Genomic DNA, 23664 nt, shown 5'->3' on the forward strand with positions numbered 1-23664 from the left:
TAAATGTACTTTACTGTAGATGGCTTCATGTATAAAGAGTAGAAAATGGTTCATTTACTTTTATGAGTGTAATTTATATGAACAAATATTACCACATTCAATAACTCTGAACTTTCCAGTTTGATTCATTTCTAATACCACGATAAATTGAAATACTGTAACACACTGGATGTTTACTGGATCTGTGCTCACTACTGTAAATGTTTAACCATTGAAATAAATACAGATACTTCCAGTTTATGTTGTGTTGAATGAATGACTCGGTTATTATTTTAGAGTTTATTGTGAAAAAGTCAAACACTGTGTATTTTATGGTAAAGACATCAAAGCTACATATGTACAGATTTGTCAGTTCTGTCTTCTCTACAGTTTCTACAGCTAACATTTCTTCAGCTGTGGTCTGAATTTAAACTGGGTCATGACCTTGTTTCTGTTTGTCCCCACATGAAAGTGAACTATAAGCGTCCTCTCAGTCCCTCAGAGTCAAAATTAAAATCACCCAGATATGTCAAAATGAGGGTGAGAGCACTTCAGAGAACATCTTCACTCCATTTTGTGGCACAGTTAGACATGAAAGTAATATGTACACACTATCTACATGTTGGATTTATAATTACAGTGAACTTTCAGGCTTTTTCTGTTGAGTCAGCTGCGTCCGTTGATGTGACACTTGTTGCTTGTTATCATCGGCTCCTGGGACTCCTTCCTGCTCCTCTGCAGCTTTGGCATGATCGGAGGTGCAGGGTGACTCACAGTAACGTGGCTGCTTCTGTCTGGCTGCAGATCAAACAGAAAAGCGTGTTGATGCAAACACTTTATGACGGCAAAAAGTATTTTTTGAGAATCAAGGAAACCATGACCGGCTATACGAAAGAAGAGTTTGTCCCATAACTTCTTGTATCTGCTATATAATCCCAAGGAAGCTCAAAATAATCTGTACTTTTGATCTCAAACAAGTCTGTACAAGTAGATTTTCATACCAAACTAAGATAGGAAAGTTGTGAACAGAACTAATAAACACTGCAGCATGTAGTATAATATGGTTAGCATCAATAGGCTGGAAACAGTGGCTGGGATCCTCTTTAATAGACAGTTGCTAATTGACACATCCTGCAGATATGGAGCAACATAAACATTTATGTGGAGTGATGTAAGTCAAATGATCACTGTCCTTTTAGCTCTGCTTTGGTCTGCAGGAAGTGTCTGGTTCTTTAGCCGCTAAATGCTCCACTGTGTTCACTAGCTGTGTGTCATTTTGTCCTGGGCAGGTAGTGTACAGTAGGTTATTGGAGCTTATTTGCTGAAAATGATCGCCTGCTGCATTTGGAGACATTCTAATCATCATTACACATATTCATTTGATGCACTGTGAATACAAAAATATCAATTATAGCAGCCTAAGTCTTTGCTATTTTCCTGAAAAATGCTGAATAGTTGTCTGATGTCTCCCTCCAACCTCTAAAAACTAGTCAAATGGATAATCTGAGAGGCAAATTACAGACATTGACCTGCTCTCAGCACATAACCCACATATCACTGGGCTGAAACATGCAACACCACCAGTATGGTCCTTTATATTATATCGCCCAGTATATACAATTATAAACCAGGCTTCAGGTAGGATTCATATTTGGGTGAGTTGATTAATAATAAAAACTGTAAAGGTGCAATATGTATGAAATGTAGTTTGAAACATTATCAACAGTTACCAGTTAGCAAAAGCCCATTCCTGTCCAACATTCCTGTGCTAGTGGTGCTTCAAGATCCCAGTTTGAACCACTAAATACATGGCTAATAGAGCTAACTAGCTAATAGCAGCTTCAGTTAGCAGCATTTAGCAGTTACTCATGGTGAATTCGACAAGAGGCCAATTCTTACATATTGCGCTTTTAAATCTGTATTACAGCCGTATATATTTTTTCTTACTTAATAATAGATCAAGTTATTAAGTGTAAATGAATCACATACAGTCATACAATGTACAATGTAGTGAAACTTGTTCTCTGCATTCAACACAACCCTGAGAAGCAGTAGGCAGCCAACGTACAGCAGCCAGGGACCAGCTAAAGGTCAGAGGTCAGGCCTTGGTCAAAGGCACCGACTGGAGAATATACATGTGTTGATGGCGGGGAAACCAGAGCACCCAGACGAAACCCAAGTAAGTAAAATGTAAACTCCACACAGAAAGGCCCTACACCAGCTGGGATACTGTGCCACCGTGCTGCCCATATATTCACCACCTCTTCAGTTCCCCTGAGCTCTTCTCAGCTCTTTTAGCCTCTTTTAGCATTGTGTTAAGGTCCATGAATTATCCTTCACCAACTTCTTATTCATTCATTATTCATACTTTGTACTTTAAGATGTCACACAGCACTGACAGTCTAACCTGCTGTAGTTGAAAGATCCAGTTCCAATAATCCTCCTGACAGACACAAGAGATCAGCAGCGGCTCCATCAGCTCACCTGAAACACAACAGAGATCATATCAAACCAAAGTATTCCTCACTGCACTGAGTCTCGCTTTAAAGGTGCAATATGTAAGAACTGGCCACATGTTGAGTATGTTGTTCATACAAATAGGGGGCAGTGTACCAACTGTCACTGCTGTTAGCTAATTAGCTCAGTTAGCAATGCACCTAGCAGTCCAAATGGGAGCTTGGAGCACTTGGGAGGTGACAGTGTTTACTCTGCTGGCACAGGAGTTTTGGACCAGGTCAAGCCGTCGCTAGCTGGTTAGCATGCTAAACATGCTTTGCAACACATAGCACGTCATAAACTTCAAAAATGTTATTCCTTCACATTCTGTTGATAATGTTGGTTAAGTGTTGGATGTTTTCAACAAACATTTTTTCCATATTGCACCTTTAATCCAATGCAATGTTTAGAAAAAAAGGTATTGATGTCACATGTTCATACCTATCAGCTCAAACTCCAGCCGTCCAGGCAGGGCTGACCTCTCCACTGCTTTGATGCTGTGTCGGGGCAACCTGCCCTGTTACAAAGGATATGGGGGAAAAATAAATTATTTAAGAAGTTGAACCATGATTGTACAACAAGAACCTCATTTTCTTCCTTTCTTCTGACTCAGATCCACTGAGTGATGTTGTGGGCGGCAGGTGTGAGTTACAAAATGTTCCACCCATGTTATATGTCATCGTGTCAAAAGAACAAGCACGGTGTAAAGATTAGCGGGACACGTAGCCTTGCCACAGTGGTGGACGAGGTATTATTATGGATTTTTCCCATAGAGTCATTTTACACTACCTCATATCTTATATTCAGACGCTTGTTGTCGACTGACAGCAGCAGGACGTCTTGAGGGAAGAGAACCATCAGTCTCTCCTGGAGTCCCTGTGAGAACAAAGCCAACAATGTCTCTATTATTGTTGTAAACTGTCAGATACAGATAATACAACTGACAAAATACTGTGACACAGAAAATAATCTCTCTATAATATTGTATGGATTGGATATTTACCATATTCACATGTGCCACAAGTTGCATTTTAAAGAATTATTGCAGTTTATTTCAACTTGTGTCACATTTTTGAGATATACTAATGTGGTTACGTTGTACTTGTTTAAGTGTTGCCGCCTGTGTGTCTCCCTTCATTATAACAAACTACAGTAATTCTTGTGTTAATGTCACCATGTTCCCAGGGATCAGCACTAAACATTGTGATTACAATGTTAATAAACCAGATTTATCATTTATCATATATACATATTTTCTCTGTTAATTTGAGAAAATATTACAGTTTCTGTTAAATAAATGTCACCATCCTTGAGAGCGATGTCAGCCGCTACAGTGAATGACACATTGTATGCCAGCAGGTCAAATTTAACATGAAACCTGACTTACTTAAAATTACGTTTTATGATACAAAAGAAAAAACGGTGCAAACTGGTGAAAAGCCACATTTGTTTTGCTATTCTAACAAAACAAGCTTGATGTGATGACATTCTTCCATCATTTCAACACACGAGTTGTGTAGCTGTGCCATCAAATAATTGTTTAGCACGTGTAAAATAGAATTTTTTTTTGATTCCAGGAAAACAAAACTTCTAATGTCAAGATTTTGTGATCATCATGAGACTATAAAACATACAAAAAGAATAACACACAAGTCATCTCTGGTCTTCTATATGTGTTTGACTGGCAAACACTGACATGTTGTAGTTATTAATACAGTGTGAGAGTATTTATTACCTGTCTCTGTGTGTTGATGATATGGACCATCGATATGCAGCCCGGCTGACCCATGTGCTGTATTGGCGAGCCCTCCCACTGCCATATCGGGGCTTGTAGTAAGTAATTTTTCAGTTCTTCTCTTTTCCAGTGCTCATCGCAGGGTAACTAGGGGAGAAATATTGCATTCAATCATTTTACCACCAAAAACATTGAAAGCTTTTATGCTTTTTCATGCACAGTTGTAACCAGATAAACAACAGTTAGTCATTACTAGATAGGAGAGAGCGCAGTGGGAGGGACTCATGGGTTGTGTCATAGACTTGCATCTCCTCTCTTCTATGTGTTTTATCCACTTCTGTAAGTCTGCAGCACTGGAACATACGAAGACCTTGGAATCCATCATTGGACCTGGAAGAAAAACATAACTCATGCTCAGTGCTTTACACTGCATCCCCATGTCTTAGCTGAACTTGGTAATTTCCACTGACTCACTGCTGATCTCAAACATGTGTGGTGAATGCGACGTGTCAGGGTCCACGGAGACGGCTTGTAAGGAAAGTCCAGAGAGGGGAAGGATGCCCTGCGAGACAAGAGAAGGCAAAACTTAAAAATCATGTCTGTCATTGTGCTTCAGCGTTTTTAAAGAGACTATTATGCAGGAAAACAACACAAACATCAACACGGGTTGTCATTATTCTGCAGTATTAGTACTTGTTACATCAAATGAGATGTGTCAGTTCATGTCACGTCTACATGTTAAACCATCTCTTACATGCGTAAATTAAAAAATGTCAAATTCACTGCATTGGCTTGATGGTGATGCTATGTTTTAAATTCTAGAGAAAAATGTGTATGTGAACTTGGGCCTAAGACAACGCAGTGCAAATTAATAATCCATCCACATACAGTACATGGAAACATTTTAAAGTTAAAATTCCCTATTAATGACGCAATATAAGATACCGTCCAATGACAAAGTCTGATCTCCAGTCAAATAATGTTGCCCTCCATTCAGAATTGCCACCCAGCGGTGCGGGTTAAGGTCGGTAGATGACACACGTCAATAGGAATCAGACTTCAACATGACACCGGATAAAATACGTCAGATAATTGAAGAAAACGTGCCATTTAACTCCCTTGTTCTATCAGTTCTGATTACTTTTTTACATGTAAATATTTAATCATACACATTTTACAGTAACTTCAAACTTAAGTACAAAATTGAAAGTTAAACGCACAAAGCAGAGTGTAGAAGTCAGTGGTTTTGGAGCTTGACATATACCAGGAACTAAAAGTCATGATTCTGGTCAGTTTTGATTTGACGAATATACTGACAGTTGCATTATTACTCAGCTTTTTCAGGTGAATTGGGTACTGTCTAAAAAAAGCCAGTCTACTGAGTACTCTTAACATAAATGCCACCTTTTAGTTTTTAGCACATACATACACACGTTCATGAGCTAACAGTATTTTATTCTGACAAAATTTTCAAATGTAATTAGGCTTTATACAGTTTTTTGATTATGAGAGCCAGTCGAAGAATGTATCTTTAAAGATGTTTCCTACAAGGCATATAACACATTTGTTGGCTTTTGATGAAACTTTATAAAAATCCACCATCTTAAAAATCTTGAAGTGTTCAATAGGAAACACCTTTGTTTCATAAAAAACAAATGGTCTCATATTCAATGATTCTGCCACTTGGGGGCAGCAGAACAAGGCGTAAACGCCTCACTGACATACAGCATTATCACGTTAAAGCTGTGATGGCTGCTGAATTAGACAACATTTGTAATTTACACATCCAGAAGATACAGAGGAACATTAGCGTTGTAATCGAGAATGCATGTCCACTTTTCACTCAACTTTTTTGTAGTTCACTGTGGAGCTGCCGAGGGAAATATCTGTCTCTCTCGCGGCCTAATGCTCCATTATGGTCAAAAGGTAGTTGCTAACTTTCTTCTGTCCTCTGTTTGGTGCTGAGCACGTAGTTTACAGTGACCTTATCAGAATAACATTTTGAAAACAGCTGCCTGTTGCTGCTGAAGATGAAATCAATGAGTACTATAAACAAAAACGTTATTTAGAGCTGAGGACAACTGCATAGCTGAGTCACAGTGATGACACCTTTCACTGTCATAGTCATTTGATCTGTGTTGTGGTTAAAGATTACCAGACAGCTTACAAACATCTTTCAGCTGACCAAGTATAAATATAACTTAATCAGTTGTTTGGTTTCATGTCCTGTGTTCATTTTCGGGGACCTCTGTTTTGAGACTACTAGCGTTGGTTTGTCTGTAACTTGTTTGAAATGTATCCACTCATAACCACTGTATTACATTTTGGGGTAATTGTCTTTTTAAAGCGAAATTTACAAAGAATACCTCATAAATGAAGTCTTGTCGAGAGTGGTCCAGGGAGAGGATCAGCAGGTGGAAAGAGAACAACACCAGGAAGTGTTCACTGGATCCCTGAAGGACCAAACAAAGACGTGGCACAGATTTAACACCAGAAAAGCTAAACATAATGCAGCACACTGACTCCTGATCATTAATTCATCGTGTTCAGTTCTCAGACAGTTTGATCAGAGGCTCCATCAACTGTATGCTCATGTCTTATGTTAAGAACAAGAAAAGGTGTAGCTTTAAAGACAGAAGTTAGTCTTTTAATCAGTTTGGGGTATTGTATTGATGAAGCACTGATGGAGCCACACCTCATAACTCCCAGCTGACTCCCGTGGGTGGTGCCATGTTACCTGTGTGTAGCTGTTGTAGAGGGACACCAGGGAGGAGTGGATGATCTCTCCATACATGTGGGGAGGTTGGCCCTCCCATTCCCTGATTGGCTGCTTGGAGTAAATCCTGTGGTGCAACTCTTCTCTGCTCCTGCCCCATAGCACCACCTACAGACACAAAACTGCATCAGCACATGTCTCTTGATTATAATATGTAGTTTTGAATATTTTGTTGCTCTTCTAGTGGGCGGCCATTTTCCCTAATTTCTTATAAACCTTGTATGTTGCTGTAATTACCGTGCATGCTGTGTGTGTTTTGTTTTACACGCACCACACCAGTATTTATATGTGGCCACATGTGATGAGTCATGCATTGCTCAGCAAATTGGAGATTGTTTCACTGTAGCAAGCGTCTAGTGTTTGTTGTTTGGGCAAGATGTTGCACAATTCAGGGGAATTTGATATCTAAAATTAAAATACCGTCTGTTCTTCTAGACATAAATGCATGAGGACCGTGTTGTTTTGTTCTCTAGGAGTTTGGCTGCTCATTCAAGTGGAAAGAAGTGTAAAAACTCCAGTTTGTGCTGCAGTGTTTCCTCCTCCTTTGTTTCCCGTAAAGTTTGAATCACACCAAACAGAGGATGCAGAATCTCTCAGTTCTGTCATGGAAATTCATACAGTGTGTTTACAGCGTGTCTGGCCTCAACACAAATAACAGCACTGACTGGAAACTGTTGATATTCATGTGTGGCACATCTCGCCACACTCTGCTTGTGCACAAAAAAGTGTCAAAGTGTTTGCCATAATGAGCCACACGTTGTGTTCTGACTGTGAACACTGCACCATGAAGTTTCCGCTTGTCTTTTTTCAATGTCCTGCACACCACACACTCATCACACACTCATCACACACACATAGTGACCTCTTGTTCCAGGTGTCGTACTGAAGGGTAGCGTGGTGGTGGTGGTGGTGGTGGCAGCGGCGGTGGTAGTGGCTTCTGCTCGTCCCTGCTGTTCCTCACTGACAGCTGAAGCCTGGTTTCTCCCAGACTCCACACCCTGAATACACACACATGTTAACACAGTTAATCAGTGAGGACTGTCACGTAGCAGCAGTCAATGCTGAGGCCACAGTGGCTCAGTGGTTAGCTCGGTGGCCTCATTGTAGCGCGGATGTGGGTTCAGCTACTGGTCCTTGTTGTACAGTGTGAATATTTGAGTTTACGTTCTGTTTGGTCCAAAAACGTGTGTGTCAGGCAGACAGGAAGCTAAACTGTCCATGATTGTGAGCTCCTGTTTGTATGTGTTTCATGATGGTGAGCCTAAAAGAAGATATACTGTATAGAGACTGATGAGCAATAGGACATATCACAATTTAAATGACTTGTCTTGACCCCCCTGCAGCCCAGCAGCAGCCAGACATAATCAGATTACAGACGTCAGAGCAGAGACAGTCCCGCCTGCTGACCCTTCACCAATATATTTTGCAGCCTTTGTCCATCACAGACATAAGACCATACATTAGTTTGTACCACATATTAACTTTAAACTGGTTTTGATGATAGACAGATGATGTGCAGCTATCATCTTAACATTTAGATTGGGAAGCAGATAAGCCATATTAAATACACTAACTTTTGATCATTTCATTACATTGCCAGTATCAAACCCATCCATAAATGTCTGAATACGCAGCTGAGTGACACCTCGCTCTTGTTCGGTGCCCTTTGGTAAAGCCTCTGTAACACTTTATAATAACCATCATTAATAAATGGGAGGTTTATAGTTAATTAAACTTTAGTTAATAGTTAATTAAACTTGAGTTAATAGTTACTGTAATTCAATGAAATACCTTATAAACCATTTATTAAGAATTGTTAATTGTAAAATTCCAACTGATGTTTGTAATACTTTGTAAATGGTTAATAAATACTGTGTAGTTCATCTGTAAACATAATTTGGATGGCCATTATAAAATTGCAACTGATGTTTCTAAACCTTTACAGTTGTTTAATAAATGGTTTATAAACATTAACATTTCAAGTTTAATTAGCTATACATTTACCATGTAATAATGATGGCTATTATAGAGTGTTATACTCAAGTTTAAGTATCAGCCATGTAGTTGTGAATGGTGTCATGAATTGTATTGTTTTGTGCTGTTTTGTATTCATTCTACAGGCCCATCTATGGACTACCTCCATGATATTTACTTGCCTCTATTAAAACATTAAGTAAATGAAATAATAACAATAAACGCACTTAATCTTTGGAGATATCTTTCATTCTCTGTGTAAATTTACTGTTTGGTGCACACATTGCGTCAATGCCTGGAAGCGCAGGTACGTACATTTCTTGTACATTCACAGCCAAAATCCTCTCACCATAAATATTAGTGAGCAGTTTTATACTTTAAACAATTACTATATTTGGAATTTGGACACAGCTCTTGATTTGTGTGTACATTTCTATCATAAAACATACCTGCTGCATTGCGTGTGTATCTACGTACAAGTGTGCATCTTTACAACAGTCAAACCCGAGTGACCTGCAACTATAAGCAGTAATTATCAAACAGCCGCACATAAGGACGAGTAGCTACTGTTATGATTAGTCTGTGCTAATCCCTCAGCCTCAGAACGAGCAGGGATTTGTCCCGCCCTGACTCTGTATTATTATTAAACCCCGCCATGCTTCAGCCATTGTCTTATAGTAATCTGCTAATCACATCAGTGCAGCTTCACTGAGTCCCACAAGTTCATGTTGAGTAAATAGGAGCCAATTATTTCTCCTGCCTTGTTGTTGTGCTGGGTGCTGATGGCTGGAAATCATCTGGATGTAATATGTTGTTCTGCAGGTGTTTTCATTGTAATTTAAAGGGTTTATAACAGAACCTTTTCTGTGTAGAGGTTTTCTATGTAAAGCATATCCTGTTACTCACATAGAGTGTACATCCTGGAAATAGCACTCTTTCATAAAGGTTAAGCAGGAGGCTGACTTCTCTGCTGTTTTGCATTCTCAACTCCAGAACGTGATGCACGACATGCCAAATAAAACCACAGAGGTTGAAAAAAAAAGTGCTCTTTTCAGTTCAGAGACTGTCACCACTTCCTCCTCCTGAACATGCCGATACACAAAAGAACCACATTTAAACAAACCTAAAAGACACTCTCTCTTAAGCTGTGAAGATAAGCACATTAAAGATAATTAAATTCACATTTATCCTGAGGTACTGCTGCTTTCTCTGTAGCTCTTATTTCCTCTGTGATACTTTGTTCCTGGATGCAAGTACAGTCATGATTGTGTGAATCCCCCACCATGGTGTTTCTATTTCTGAACACTTACTTTGCTTTAATCTGTGAACTTGTATTTGTCTCTTACCCTAAATTGTCTCCAGAGAGTTCCAGCAGCTCGATCTCATCAGGGCCCACCTCGTCCACTCCAGTATGCCTCTGGGTCACACTGCAGCATCCCATGACGGACGGGGAGTCTGTCCCTCTTTGCCTCGTCTCAGCTTCTAGTCCACACACTGAGCACCATCTGCCCAGACGATCATCCCCACTGTGTACGTGTGTGTGCCACACTAAAACCAAAGAGATAAAATGAAAAAAAAAAAAAAAAAACGGGGGCTGGTTGGGTCCAAAAGAGGATATAGTGTGCTGGAGGGAGGGAGGGGGTTGCTGCTAAGCTCTAGTTCCCCCTTCTCGCCAACATGTAGTGTAAATTTCCATAGAATCTCGAGAACGAAAGGTGTCAATGCTTTTGAAGAGGAATTGAAGATAAAAGTGGCAAGAAGTTATCTTCAAGTGTAATAGTTCTTCCTTCCTTCCTGTCAGTTGGCTGTCTGTCTGTAGAGAAGTGAGCAGCTTCCTCCGTTTGTTTTTTTGCACTCTTAACTCAGACTGGGAACCTGCTGACACAAACGCACGAGAAAATGAAAACTGGTACTACTGTCACTCAAAAGGCGAGCTTACCGTCAGCAGCTTTTACAGATATGGCACCTCTTCATGTTGATAACTTGGACTCTGATGTTCTTCAGAAGCATGTGGATGAAGCAAGCATCCTGTTGGGAAAGATGAGAACCAATGCCCTCCTGTGTTTACATGCACCCGGCCTGAATATGGATAGGCAAGTGAGATAATTATGAGTTATGAAATAGAGAGGTAAAGGGCTGTAGTCAAAACAACAAGCCACAACAACTGTAGAGTGGAGCCCTGTGTTGATCTTCCTGGTTAGAATTACAGTAAGATGGTGGGAGGGCTGCTACACAATCACGCCTGAGTGTTTCAGGCTCTCCACAGCACAAGAGTTGCTCTCTTGTTTCTGTGAAGTGATGTAAGATGACTGATGGATATATTTTCCATTTGCCACAGCTGTGGATTTGTGCTTTGATTCCAGTTAACAAGTCTAACATTATAGGAAAGCCTGTTTTTAAATCAAATCACAGGACTTTTTCCTCACAAAACATCAGTAAAATGCCCAGTTATCACTCTTCATGGTCACATTAAACATTTATTATCATTTCTTTGAGAGTAAAACAGCATCATGAGTCCAAAGCGTGGAACTTTTTTCGCCAAAGCTCTCAAGGTCAAAGTTGTTTTGCATATAAAGCGTCACAATTCCTCTTTCATCTCAGAAACTACACTCTTTGTGTCGTCTTTGAGCTCTTCTTCACTGGGATCCTCTGCTCTTTGTGTGCTCTCACACAAAGGAGGTGGAGCATGAGGAGGGAATCGTGTCATTGTCCCAGAGGACCCATGGATGGAGATCCCTTCACTTAGCGCTGGTGATGACAGCGACAGGATGATCCTCGTCTTCTGCTGAGTCTTAGAGTGCCCCCCGTCACCTGCAGCCTTCAAATGATGATGCAAAGTACATTTGCTCAGCTTGAGTTCGACTCGAGGCCTGGGGTTCTTATTCCTGACAGTCTGTACTGACGGAGCGTTTGGATGGAGAGGTGAGGTGGTGGGACAGTGGACAGACTTTAAACCACCCCTTCCTTCACAGCTCGCTGAGACATTCACAGAACTATCAGGGGACGCTGACGGCACAATTCTACCCTCGATCCCTGACTTACATCTTCTGGGTTCAGTCTTTTGTGTCTTTTTGGGGCTTTTCTGGTTGAGTTCAGTGCTTGTGTTGCTCCTGCTGCAGGCCAGCACTGAATCAGGAGGATAAACTCCGTTGTACAGCAGCACAAACTCCCTCTGGCTGGCCAAAGGGAGAATCCTCTGCCTGAGACGGCACTTGTTGAAGATCTCAAGAGTTAAATCTATAGGAGTGACAGCACATAAAAACACATTGGGTGGTATCACACTTCAGCCCGTTGAGCCATTGAGTAAACTGACATATCAAATAAAGGGAACTTTGACTGCACCATGCACACAGTGAAATGAAGTGAGAACATTTTTGTTTTGTGGTTAATTTAGTTTATCAACATTTACTGAAAAAAGTACGCTCACCCAGTGCCTCCACAACAGTTCTGGGTATGACCTCCTTCAGCACTTCACAGTTTGTATGGAGAGCTGGATTACAGTTCATCTCCAACAGCCACACCTGTTAACAGCACATAAAGACATCCAAAACATGCATATTATTACACATGTTGAATGCCGGCCACCGCCTAGATATTTCACAAAGTCTCGCCCACCTTGAAGTCCTCGTCAACCATGAAGTCGCAGCCAATCAAGTCAAAGAAGCCCAGTCGGCGGTCTAACTTGGATTTGACTGCTAAGAAACACTGCGTCATGATCTGCTGCATGCGCCTCTGATGTATGGAGAACAGAAAAACAATCAGTCAGTCAAGCCATCATCCATCAGGCCTCAGAGTGACGTAGAATATTAGCACTGCCTTTCTCTTAGCAACAATATTTGAGAAGACGTGTTTGAATTTGTTCAAGATTGTTCAAAGATGATTTATTCATCTTCTCTATTTATGTCAGTTGTTGATCTCTTCACTTGTGACCGGGTTTGTGTTTGTTGTTGTGGTAAATGTATTAGTAAATAGCTGCTAGTTACACATCAAGTAGACATGCAGAAATGTTATCATCCATTTGGAGGCCACCTGGTGAATATAGCCGTCTGCCTGTCTATTTGGTGCTGGCAGATCAGTCCTTTTTAGCTGAAATGAGCCAGCTGCTGTTGCTGAAAACAAGGCAAATGAGAGACAAATCCGTTGGCCGGAAAACCAAAATGATGCTAAGATAAGAAGCTAGTAGATAAGCATATTGTTTAGCGCAGCTTTAAGCTTATCACTGTATCTCACTAACCTTAGCATCTTAACAGCGAAAACACTGCCTGACATAAAAGTTTAGTAATTTCAAGAGAGAAACTGAGGAGAAACTAAGCTACACTAGCAGCAGTAACAGTGCTAGTACAGTAATATAGTTTATAATATCAATGTGAAGACACTTCTATAACATGCCAGTAGATAGTACTTCAGTGGTGGTATTGCACTTCCAGTTGTTGGGGATATTGTGAGAGGCAGATTTTAAAAGAATGGAAATTATCGATGCAGAAGAGTTCCAGATACCCCCACCTTCAGTCCGAGGTATGATTTAAACTTTAAAAACCTAAATCCTGCACTTCCCATAATGCAACTGATAGCATCTTGATGGCAGGGTGTAATACAGGTGATATTTTGTCAAGTCTGATCAATTGCTCAGAGAATACTCAGCAGCTTTCACAAGCACTATAGAAAAGTTCACCATCTGTACACTTAACAGTGTGTACAGACAGTTTGACTTGTATACAGACTTACGTTGGGAACACAAGGCAGGTTTCTATTGAACCAAAAGGCCACATTGTGGTTTTTTGTGTGTACTTAAAGTGTGTGTCACTATAAATGTTTGAGGTTTCTCTCTAACTGGTGCAGCCACTGATAAAACTGATTAAAATATATGCACCGTGCACTGCTTGTAGTACTGTAAGGTACCATGGATAAAAACAACCACCAAAACAGCAAGTGTGATAATTCCTTTCAGTAATAACATGATATTTCCTCAGACAGGAGTGAGCTCATCAGAGCCTAACCACAATCTCAATTAGCTGCGAGCGCCAACAACCATCATTATAATGGTAATTGGTCCCCGAGAGCCATGACCCACAGCAGCACTCACTGCAAAGGTGCCCAGCACCCAGTCCCTGGGCAGACCCTTGGCAACCCGAAACCTGTCGTTGACGTATGTGTTGAAGCTCTCCATGGACCACACAGTGTCCTCCTTCAGCTGGCTGTACAGAGGGTTCTTCTTCTGCATGTACTGGAGACAGACAGCAGGGGGACCAGAGACACATGAAGCAGAGAGACAGTGCCACAGCCAGCGCTTCCTCTATTCAACCAAAGACTGATGGGACGCAAATATCTCTTCTGTATTAATATAAAAGATTTTGTCCTTTTTTTCCCTTTTAAGATTAAATGGGAGTTTACATGGTTATTTTTAGGCCTTAAACAAGTTAAGCAGTTAACATTAATTAACAGTGATGTCTCCAGTGGGCTGGAGAACTTATAAGAGTTTTTACTCATGGAGAGAATGAAGAATACGTTGGGTGGCAATACAAGCAAACTAAAAAGACATGGCAACCATTTCTGACATACTACATGTATACGAAAATATTTTTTAAAGCTGCATATTGATTCTTATTGAAACCAAATCACATGGTGGATTGCCTCAGGTGAATCTTTTATTTTGTTGTTTTAATTGATTGTGATTTGATCATTGATTGACATTAAAGACAATTTTCTTCAGACTTCCTTGAGACAAAATCCTCTCAAATTGGGGTCTCTGGTCTACTGTGCATTTATTCTGTTGCTCCTTGACATGAAAACGTTTGGGAACCCATGATTTACTGTGTTTGATGTGATATTTCTACTTTTCTTTTTTATTATTATCATTTTTTATTTTAGTTTTGAACAATTTGTCTTTCTGTCTTTCTGGGGCAGATAAAAGTGGCCAACTGGAAAATCTTCGTACTTTTGTATGTTACACTGAATATATTACAAAGTTCTTATGTTATTGAAAAAAGTAAAATAAAATCCCTACAGCAGTATCTCAGTCAAAATATTGTACAGTATAACGAAAAGAAACTGCTTTATTCAATGTTGGCACTCTGGTAAATGACAGCACGTTGACCCCTTCTGTAGTCGCAAATGTGTTAACCAGAATCGAAAGAATTAGACTGACAAGCAGCGTGGCAGAATTATTTTGTTTTTCAGTGAAATATTACCCAACAACTGCAAAGAAGTAAAACATATCTGCCTGACAGTAACACAAAGGTCATACATCGCGTGATAGAGTCTATTCAGACCACATGCTTAGCAAGTATTAGTCATTTCCTAATCTCTTTTGACAGGATGTATCAAGGAGAGGTTTCTATGACTGCCTGATGTCCAAATATAGACTCACCATAGATAATCTAAAACCTGTGTGGGAGTTCTGTCTTTAAAGGATAGTTACACAACTTCAGAGGAAAAACTTGTTTCAGTCATTTAAAGACAGTTTAAAGACTATGTTGTGGTATTAAGGTGTACCTGATTGGTCAGGTGGGCTGAGAGGTTTTTGGAGCTGGGGTCGTAGAGGTCACAGGTCAGTCGCACGTATCCATGGCAAAAGAAGACCATGTAAGGTGCAGTGCAGGCGATCAGGAGGTACGAGCGCACATCAAACTTTTTCCCCTTCAGGAGCAGCGGACGCTGGATGTAACTGAGGGAAAAATGTCAGTTTGCTTTGTAATAATTTCACCAGCTACATCAACATGTGTCATTTTTTATTTATCAACAAGAAGACGTTTGAAAGTACGACAATTGCCCAGACAAAATGGTCTAAATATTCAGTGAAAATTTGTATACACAGTAGTTTCAGATGGTCAAATCTTCTCTACTGTGTGTTGTTCTCAGTATTCAGTGTTGAGGTAAAAACCTTGTAGCTGCAGTTTTGGAGATTTGTACGTTTTCCAAACACACTGAAAACTTAGAACAAATGTTACCCTTTAGGGGTAGACGTGATTAAAGTGACATGACATTCACTTTAATGACCCAGTCACTGAGTATGTTCACTCACTGTTGGACAATGCGAGCCTGAGGCTGGTGTTGGTGCATCTTGCTGCTGGCCCCTCTGTCCTCCATGTGCTGCAGCTTCAGTCTGAAGGCGGCAACTTCCTCCTGACACTTCAGCAGAAAGATCCCTCTGCCCTGGTTCAGACCCGTTGGCTTACAGATCCACATTTGTCTCTCGTTGTTACTCACACCTGGAAACAGTTGTTAAGTTACATCAGGTGAAACAACACACTTACGAAAGTTTTGGAATAGACTAAAACTTTGTTCAGAGATGTTGTCACTGACTGTCAGGTCTCTGTTCTATATTTTCTGTGGTATCCTGTTGCTGCTAAGGTATTTCTTTCTGTTCTGTTTTTCTGTAATATTATCATCTTTATTCTATGAATAAATGTGACTTAAGCTGTGTCTGACATCATATTTAGTCTTTATAACACTATGTGTATTTTTTGCCACTTTATTTGAGTGTTCAAATCTGAAAAGTGTAAAAAAAAAAGTATGTTCTTGATCCTGTAAGGCAATTCTTCACCTTTGCCTGATGTGTACATTAAGATTATAAAGTAGTAGTTTGTACTTAACGTGAGTATTTACATTGCCATGTTTCTACAGTAGCCGAGAACAGACAAATTACATACTGACTCTAGAAAGGGCCTAACAACCTCTCCATAAACGAATGGCACAACACAGGAGGGCCAACTCCTCAGGTCAAGACTCTGCTGTCCACTCACATCTGAAGGAGACAAATCATTCCTTTGAGGACAACAATGTAAACACCTTGGCCAGAGAAGACAGATGGTTTGAAAGAGGAGTAAAAGAATCCATCTATGGCAAACTGGAACGACAGTCATTGAACAGAGGAGGTGGCCTAAGACATCACTTATCACCCACCTACAGACAGTACTGAGTTCTCTCCCCAGACAGCTTAACAACCATTCACACCTGGGCTCACCTAGCCCTAGCAACCCACATGAAGGCCAGTCGGGTCAACAACCCACAAGTGTCCTTAATGACTCTGTAAGGACACTCCCACACAGAGTGTAAAAGCCTGCAAACTCCAGTTCTGAAAGTTAGTTACAACTGAAGAAGCCTCTTGGATGAGACGTGAGACATCTTCAAGAAACTGAAACACGTCCAGTTGCCTACGATACAGTACCTTTACCATGACCTGGATGACTGAGAATCTTCATCAACATATCCAACAGTAGATAAAGTGGTTAAAATTATAGTCATTAAGCTACATCATTAAAATGCTGCTTACATGTTGATGCATCTGTAATAATAACCCTAGAATATAATTTAAAAGTCTGATGGGGGCTAATCTACAGTGAAATAAGTATTCTCACATTGATTAGTATTGCAACTTTTACTAAGTCTCAATGTTTCCTGCAACACTGACATGTGACACTAAAAGTGTCGATGTACTTCTCAGTACAGAGTGAAATATTGAGTGTTTGCTCTGTGGTGAACAGTGAATGGGTGAATAAAGGAGAGATTTCAGACACAGCGTTGTCAGCTTTTTAATCTCCTGTTACTCTGTTCTTTGGTCTGTTTTGTACATTTCTCATCTGCCTTTCTACAGATTCATCCATCACCCAGAGATCTAAACCAGCTGTCTGTCTCTTTTCCTGTTTACTTAGTGATAACCATGTTTGTTATAACCTGTACACCGCTTATCATAACGCTGCAAGTCTGCATCTCTGCAAGCGATACAGGAACCAGTGGGTCATTTCATCTCCAGTCCTTAAAATGAAGAAAAATGAGTTTGATATTTAATATTAAATGTATTCAGTCGTGTTTATGCTGCCGCAGCTTTACATCCTGTGGAGCGCCTTGTGTTTGTGCCTCAGCCCTGCCCTCTGCTGACTCATCTCTATGGCAACAGCATGTTCCCCTGGTGATTTTATCAGGGCCTTATGGGAGGTGAAGTGCATTATTTTCCAACGTCCAACTCAACCTCTTGATTAAACAATCACCATGGCAACTGTTGTCTTAACACTGGCTAAGACAAACTATTCTGTTTCTTTTCATTGTTGGATGCGTGACAGGTCGATTTATCTAATTTTAAAGCAGGGCCGACTAACCAAACACAAATCCAGTTGGACCAGTGTTGTGTTGTTGTTGCATCAGTAAAGAAACACATTAGAGGTTGAGATGTATGGTGCGTTTTACCCTCCTGCTGGGCAAAGAAAGCCTCCCTCTCTTCCCTCACATCCATGCGGAAGGTAGTGGGAATGAACTCTTCCATTTTCAGCCTCCTGTGAGGAACAACACAACACGGTGGGACAGGGATCCCTCCTCTGTGGCTCTTTCTGAGGTTTCTTCCATCTTTTTTTCCCTGTTAAAAGGTTTTGTATTTATTTTTTATATGGCAAGTTTGTTCTCACTTGAATCGAGGGTCTAAGGACAGAGGATGTCACTCACTGTACAGATTGTAAAGCCCATTGAGGCAATGTGATTGTGATTTTGGGCTATATAAATGAAACTGATTTGATTTTGAGTTGAAGGTGGTAGCCCAATTCAATGGCCTTGTGCTCAGCTACTCAGATAAGAAAAAAAGTGTCATAAATATAATATGAAAATCGAAACTGCCTGAAGAAGTTATTTTAGATAAATAAAACATGTACTTTAAGTTAAAACTACACAATTATGAGGCGCTAAAAGGATTTTTTCCCCAAAAATGAATCATACTCTAGATTACTACTGAGCATTTTTCAAAGTATGCTGTAGAGTTGTAAATGTACCTTTCAGACAGCCATGTTTTCTTATTAATGTATTTAAGTGTGTTGATCCACTACAGTGACCATCATATTTGCTTTTAATGTTTGCACAGTAACTTGAGTGGGAAAATATTTGTACCGTGACTACTGATTGATTTAAAATAATAATATTCACCTTGATGAATTGACTCAATAAAGTTTTACATCTCTGAAAATTAATTTTGAATGGAGGACTGTGGCTGCCTGGAATTGTAAGTGAAACATTTTCAGAAATTAAAAATACTACAATATGTTTTGGGAAAATAGCAGAAAATAATGTTAAATATGTTGGATTTGTTGTGAATGGGCATTATTATTACTAGTTTGGTCCATTATAAGTATCGCATATCTTCAAAGTATTCAACATGATTCAGTTTGTCAGCTTCAGTTCAAGTTTAGTTGACGCAGGTGCATCTGTAGTGATCATGTGTAAGTCAATGTTCAGATATATTACCATTTTCAGCTTAGCAGTACTACTGTTGCAGTAGCTTTATTAATTATTTTAATTATAATTATAATAATTATTCTAAAACTAGTTAAACCTTTCTGTGAGAGACCTGTCTGTGTATAATTAACTACTGGTCATTTGATACATTTGTCTTACTACACGTGCATGATGGGACTTTGCAGGTTGTTTCTATTAGACTGTGCTGTATGTAATTATTAGTCTGAACTTTGGACATTTTATTCCGTCAAAGCAGTTCTTTTTATATTTAAGACTTATTTCTATTCACCAGACATTTAACACATTAAAACAAATCAGATTGTAAAACTTGGAAAGTTCATCCCAAAATCAAAAATACATCCATCTAGATTGTTTTGGTGTGAGGCCAGGCTTTGGAGATATCGGCTATAGAGATGTCTGCCTTCTCTTCATAATGTATGTAACTAGAAGGGCCTCAGCTTGTGCTGCTTAAAGTGCCAAAAAAATATATATGACATTTTCTTTCTACCAAACTACTGTACACCCAACAACAGTATAACCGCAGATGGCAGCGTGCATTGACTCATAAACCTAGCTAACTAAACTAGCTTATGTTACAGCTCAGGAGGACCCTATTTATGTTAACATCCCAGCATGTTACTAGCACACGCCTCTCGTCCATGAAAAAGAAAGAAAATAGTCCCTACATGAAACTGCACACAACAAGGTCTGTGGTCATGATTTCTAGAAAGAGACATTACTGTTGAGTTTTTCAAATGATTTTTTTGGCACTTTGAGCACCACAAGCCGAGTGCCATCTAGTTCCATAATATGCAGGCAAGGCAGACATCTTTACGACCTTTACCTCAGAAATTTGCCAACTCACACCAGAACAATGAAAATAGATAAATGGTATTTTTGATTTTTTGGGTGAACTGTTCCTTTAACTGAATTAATTTACTTTTAATAATGAACCACTTATTTAGTTTACATAATTGACACACATAATGCTCAATACCGAGCTTGTGTGAGATGGGAGGCCTGATTTCTGATGATGCAATCTGGCCGTGTTCATTACATAGTATCACAGGCTGATACGTCTTTCGATCAGTATTTGCAGAGCCGGGCCTCTGTTGAATCTACATGAAGGTACCAGATGGTTGCTAGGAGATGTGTGAAACAACTATAAATAGTATAAAAGAAACAGACTGCTCTATCTGTATATGTGTTCAATAGACACAACCTGTCTGGATTAGAAATGAACAGCAGGAAGACAGCTGTACACTTCACCTCAGTCCTCGCCCGTGGTTGACCCTGCTGCAGACTCGCTCGTACTCCCGCAGGCTGCTGAGGAGGCCAATCTTAGTGGTGAGGACCTTGTTGTTGGGAATCTGGTACAGCAACTGTTCACCTGCGAACACATGAGGATGTCAAGTTTTCTTTCTGTGAATGGAAGGCAAAATTACACTTTTTTATTGGAAATTATAACAGAAATGAAAACATTTTCATTTTTGAGATTCAGATGTGCAATTATCTTTCATTTTCCTTGGTATTTATGGTGAACTGGACCTTCTTTGAAGTTACAGTAGTTGGCTGATGATTTGATCTCACACCACTTCAGTCTAAAATCCTCCCTATGCTTGTTGTAAATCCTCTTCCATCCCCTGCTCTCACAGTAGCTGCTCACTCTGAAAGAAAAGTCACAGAGGAAATCAATCTTACAACAAACCAGAGGTCATGGGTCACACGGAATACGAGGGCTGATTAGGGAAGCAAAACAAAAAATATTCATCAGGTGAATGATTTTCTGCTGCTTGCAAAAAATCCCCAAAAGCTTTATATCTTGAAATGTGATCAGACTTTATAAAGACCTAAAATCCAAATGCTTATTGATACTTTTCATTTCTTTTGTTTCATATTTCTCTACATACATTTCAGCCCCATTGGCTCCTCCAAAGAAGTAGAAAGGCCCGCCCCCCCGGGGCTCTCCTGCTTGCCGCTCCCTGTCCCTGTCCGGGTAGGAGCAAGTCGACAAACCCCCGGGGAAGGTCCTCCGGAGGTATCGCTCCGCCAGGCAGGCACCTGTTACACAAACAGAAATGATGCATGCACACATTCAAAAAACACATAGAGTAAGCTCTATCACTATGTGCATGTCAATTATTTTAATGAATTTTTACGTCAACTCTGGGAAGTGCTACCGTCAGCCTCAAAGACTATAAAAGAATGACTCTGAATGGAAATTGCCTTTTCATTTTATTATTGTTGAAATGTGCTGGATTGTGTTTTACTATGCTGCAGTAAAGGATCAACATATGGCATTTATTTTTCCCTCCACGCACCTGAGCCTCTATCCCGGTTTTCCTGTTTAACAGTCATGGGTGAAAGCCTTTCTCTCTTTCCTCGAGTCTGTGTCCCCTCCCTCTGGACCTGCCCCCGTCCACCTCCTGATATCACTTCCTGCATGCCACTATGGTCAGGTGATGAAGGCCGGTGTGCTCCTCCTGGCTCCTCCTCCTGCCTCGGGCTTCCTGCAGGTTGGCTGTCCCAACAGGGAACCTCCACTTCCTCCTTCTGTGCTTCTTCCTCTTGTTGGTTCTCCTGTCCAGTCTCCTCTGCCAGGCCCTCGCTGCAGGGCTCCACCCAGCACTCAGATGACATGACCTCCTGTTGTTGCAGATCGTTGGTAATGACTAGAAATATGCCAACATGGGAGGACAGGTGGAGCCTGTAATCAGACATTATGACCAGGAATGAGATGTTGCTTTTTATTGTGGGTCAAGTTACACTGCTGATTCGGTGGATAATGAGAGGAATAGAAGAGTTTCCCCTTCATTAATATTCATGTACATGATGGTACTGTCACATGAGATTGTTTTCATGAGCCACGCTTACACAATGGCTCATGAGATGGCTGTGTCAGTGTATTAGTCTGTCAGTTCATCACTTTAGTTCAGATTGAAATATCTCAACAATTGTTGTACGGGTTTCCAGGCATTGATGGTCCCTGCAGGATGAATCCTAATGACTTTGATAATTCCCAGAACTTTCTTTAGTGCCATTTTCCCTTATCAAGTGAATTATCTGAACATCTAGTGGGTGAATTATCACAAAATGTCTCAAAAGCTTTAATACCAAAATGTATGTCTCCCTCGGGATGAATTGCAATATTACAGACGTCTTCGACTATCCATCTAGCCTCATAATAAGGTCAAAGTTAGTTTGTTTCTTACTAAAAACTACCTGCAAAACTGTTGACAATAGAGTGCTGCAGGAATGACACCTAAAGCCTTGTTTGAATGGGTTTTTGGTTAAATACCTGAAACAAGGTCTGTGATAACACAAGATTGTTTTCCATTTTGTTCTACATCATAAAATATATCAGTAATTCCCCACCCATGAATTTTGAAGCTTTAAGGTTTCGTAACAAGTTGCTAAATTAAACATAAGTTGTTTGGGGCCATTAAACATCATCACGGCCAACACAGAAACTTGTCTAATCACTAATCCACCTTCACAGGCTGAAATTACTTACAAACTATTCTCACTTAAAATTCCCAACCTGTAGATCTATTTAAGTGTGTAGTAACGTAAGCAGCTCAGTGGTGGTGACGTTGAATACATCGGACCTACAGTAGGTGTAATTTGTTAGCTTTGATAGCCTAACATTTGCTTTTTGCTTCTGATGATTGCATTAAAATAAATAAAAGAAGTGTTTATTTGTGAAGATTGTCTTGGTGAACAAACGTGTACGTATCATAAACTTTTGTTTGCCATAGAGCTTGTATTTTGCGATAATCCAAAATCCAATGGAAAAATCCCAGTGGATGTTTGTCAGGTTGGCCTCAGGTTGGCCTACAAAAATACATCACCCTGCAGCACTTTATTGCAGCATCTTCAGCTGCATTTTGTGTTTTGGGCCGATAACCAAATGCAAACTGTTAAGTATTAGCATGTTAATATCACCATTGTGAACATGTTAGCATGCACCATGTGCCAAGGTACAGCCTCACATGGCCACGAGCGTGACTGTAGGCTTGTTTATTATTGTGAATTCTAAGCAGCTGGTCACACATTAAGGCCTAAGAATAGCAGATCAGTCAAGCTGTCTGTTATCTAACTGTGTGGCTCACAGAAAAAACAATATTCTAACTACTGGCTAGACTGTTATTTAAAATGGCATAGACGTATATTAAAGGTTTGGGTATTCATGCATTCAGAGCGTGATTCCTGGCGACAGATTTATGTCAGATCTTGCAAACGCAATGATTCCTAATGATTCTGGTGACCCCCTGACCTTTATCTGACACCAACTGTGTCAGACCATCACTTTGGCCTGTGGATATTTGTAGTCCCCGGAGTGTTGGCTCCTTTCCTACAGCAACAATATAGAACAGTCAGATTACAATGAAATTTGCGCCTTCATAGTCCCATAATGAACCAATTACCTTTCCTCTAGCGCCACCATCAGAGCAAAACTCACAGCTACGTCTCACAATAGTTTTGTTTG

The 23664-nt window shown here is 40.1% G+C and overlaps 2 protein-coding genes across 2 annotated transcripts; both read right to left on the reverse strand.

Annotated features, from left to right (window-relative positions):
- Positions 1–264: 264 nt before the first annotated feature.
- LOC141000087 (probable pleckstrin homology domain-containing family N member 1) lies at positions 265–11100 on the reverse strand. The gene is made up of 12 exons (XM_073470716.1): positions 10900–11100; positions 10307–10508; positions 7849–7984; positions 6948–7094; positions 6577–6663; positions 4685–4772; positions 4464–4600; positions 4211–4357; positions 3265–3351; positions 2917–2992; positions 2387–2463; positions 265–777 (listed from the first exon to the last, which is right to left on the reverse strand). Exons 2-12 carry the CDS (start codon positions 10399–10401, stop codon positions 646–648), a joined length of 1209 nt encoding a protein of 402 aa, XP_073326817.1. The 5' UTR covers positions 10402–10508; positions 10900–11100; the 3' UTR covers positions 265–645.
- Positions 11101–11538: 438 nt separating this feature from the next.
- Positions 11539–21896, reverse strand: ttll10 (tubulin tyrosine ligase-like family, member 10). The gene is made up of 11 exons (XM_073470220.1): positions 21497–21896; positions 21086–21236; positions 20724–20842; positions 20445–20565; positions 18144–18229; positions 15982–16168; positions 15453–15624; positions 14044–14184; positions 12576–12692; positions 12388–12481; positions 11539–12197 (listed from the first exon to the last, which is right to left on the reverse strand). Exons 1-11 carry the CDS (start codon positions 21894–21896, stop codon positions 11539–11541), a joined length of 2247 nt encoding a protein of 748 aa, XP_073326321.1.
- Between the last annotated feature and the right edge of the window lie 1768 nt (positions 21897–23664).

Source organism: Pagrus major, chromosome 7, assembly GCF_040436345.1.
Source record: "Pagrus major chromosome 7, Pma_NU_1.0".
Classification (NCBI taxonomy): Eukaryota; Metazoa; Chordata; class Actinopteri; order Spariformes; family Sparidae; genus Pagrus; species Pagrus major.

What these genes read in the sequence shown, in the direction of transcription:
- LOC141000087 (XM_073470716.1), bottom strand. Translation starts at nt 10,401, where the DNA reads ATGGGATGCTGCAGTGTGACCCAGAGGCATACTGGAGTGGACGAGGTG. An exon ending in CTCTCTGGAGACAATTTAGG is followed by an intron (nt 7,985 to 10,306) that starts GTAAGAGACAAA and finishes GTGTGTATTCAG; the next exon opens with GGTGTGGAGTCTGGGAGAAA. An exon ending in TCATCAACACACAGAGACAG is followed by an intron (nt 3,352 to 4,210) that starts GTAATAAATACT and finishes TTGTTCTCACAG; the next exon opens with GGACTCCAGGAGAGACTGAT.
- ttll10 (XM_073470220.1), bottom strand. Translation starts at nt 21,896, where the DNA reads ATGTCTGATTACAGGCTCCACCTGTCCTCCCATGTTGGCATATTTCTA. An exon ending in CTACTGTAACTTCAAAGAAG is followed by an intron (nt 20,566 to 20,723) that starts GTCCAGTTCACC and finishes ATGTGTTCGCAG; the next exon opens with GTGAACAGTTGCTGTACCAG. An exon ending in TTTCTTTGCCCAGCAGGAGG is followed by an intron (nt 16,169 to 18,143) that starts GTAAAACGCACC and finishes AACTGTTTCCAG; the next exon opens with GTGTGAGTAACAACGAGAGA.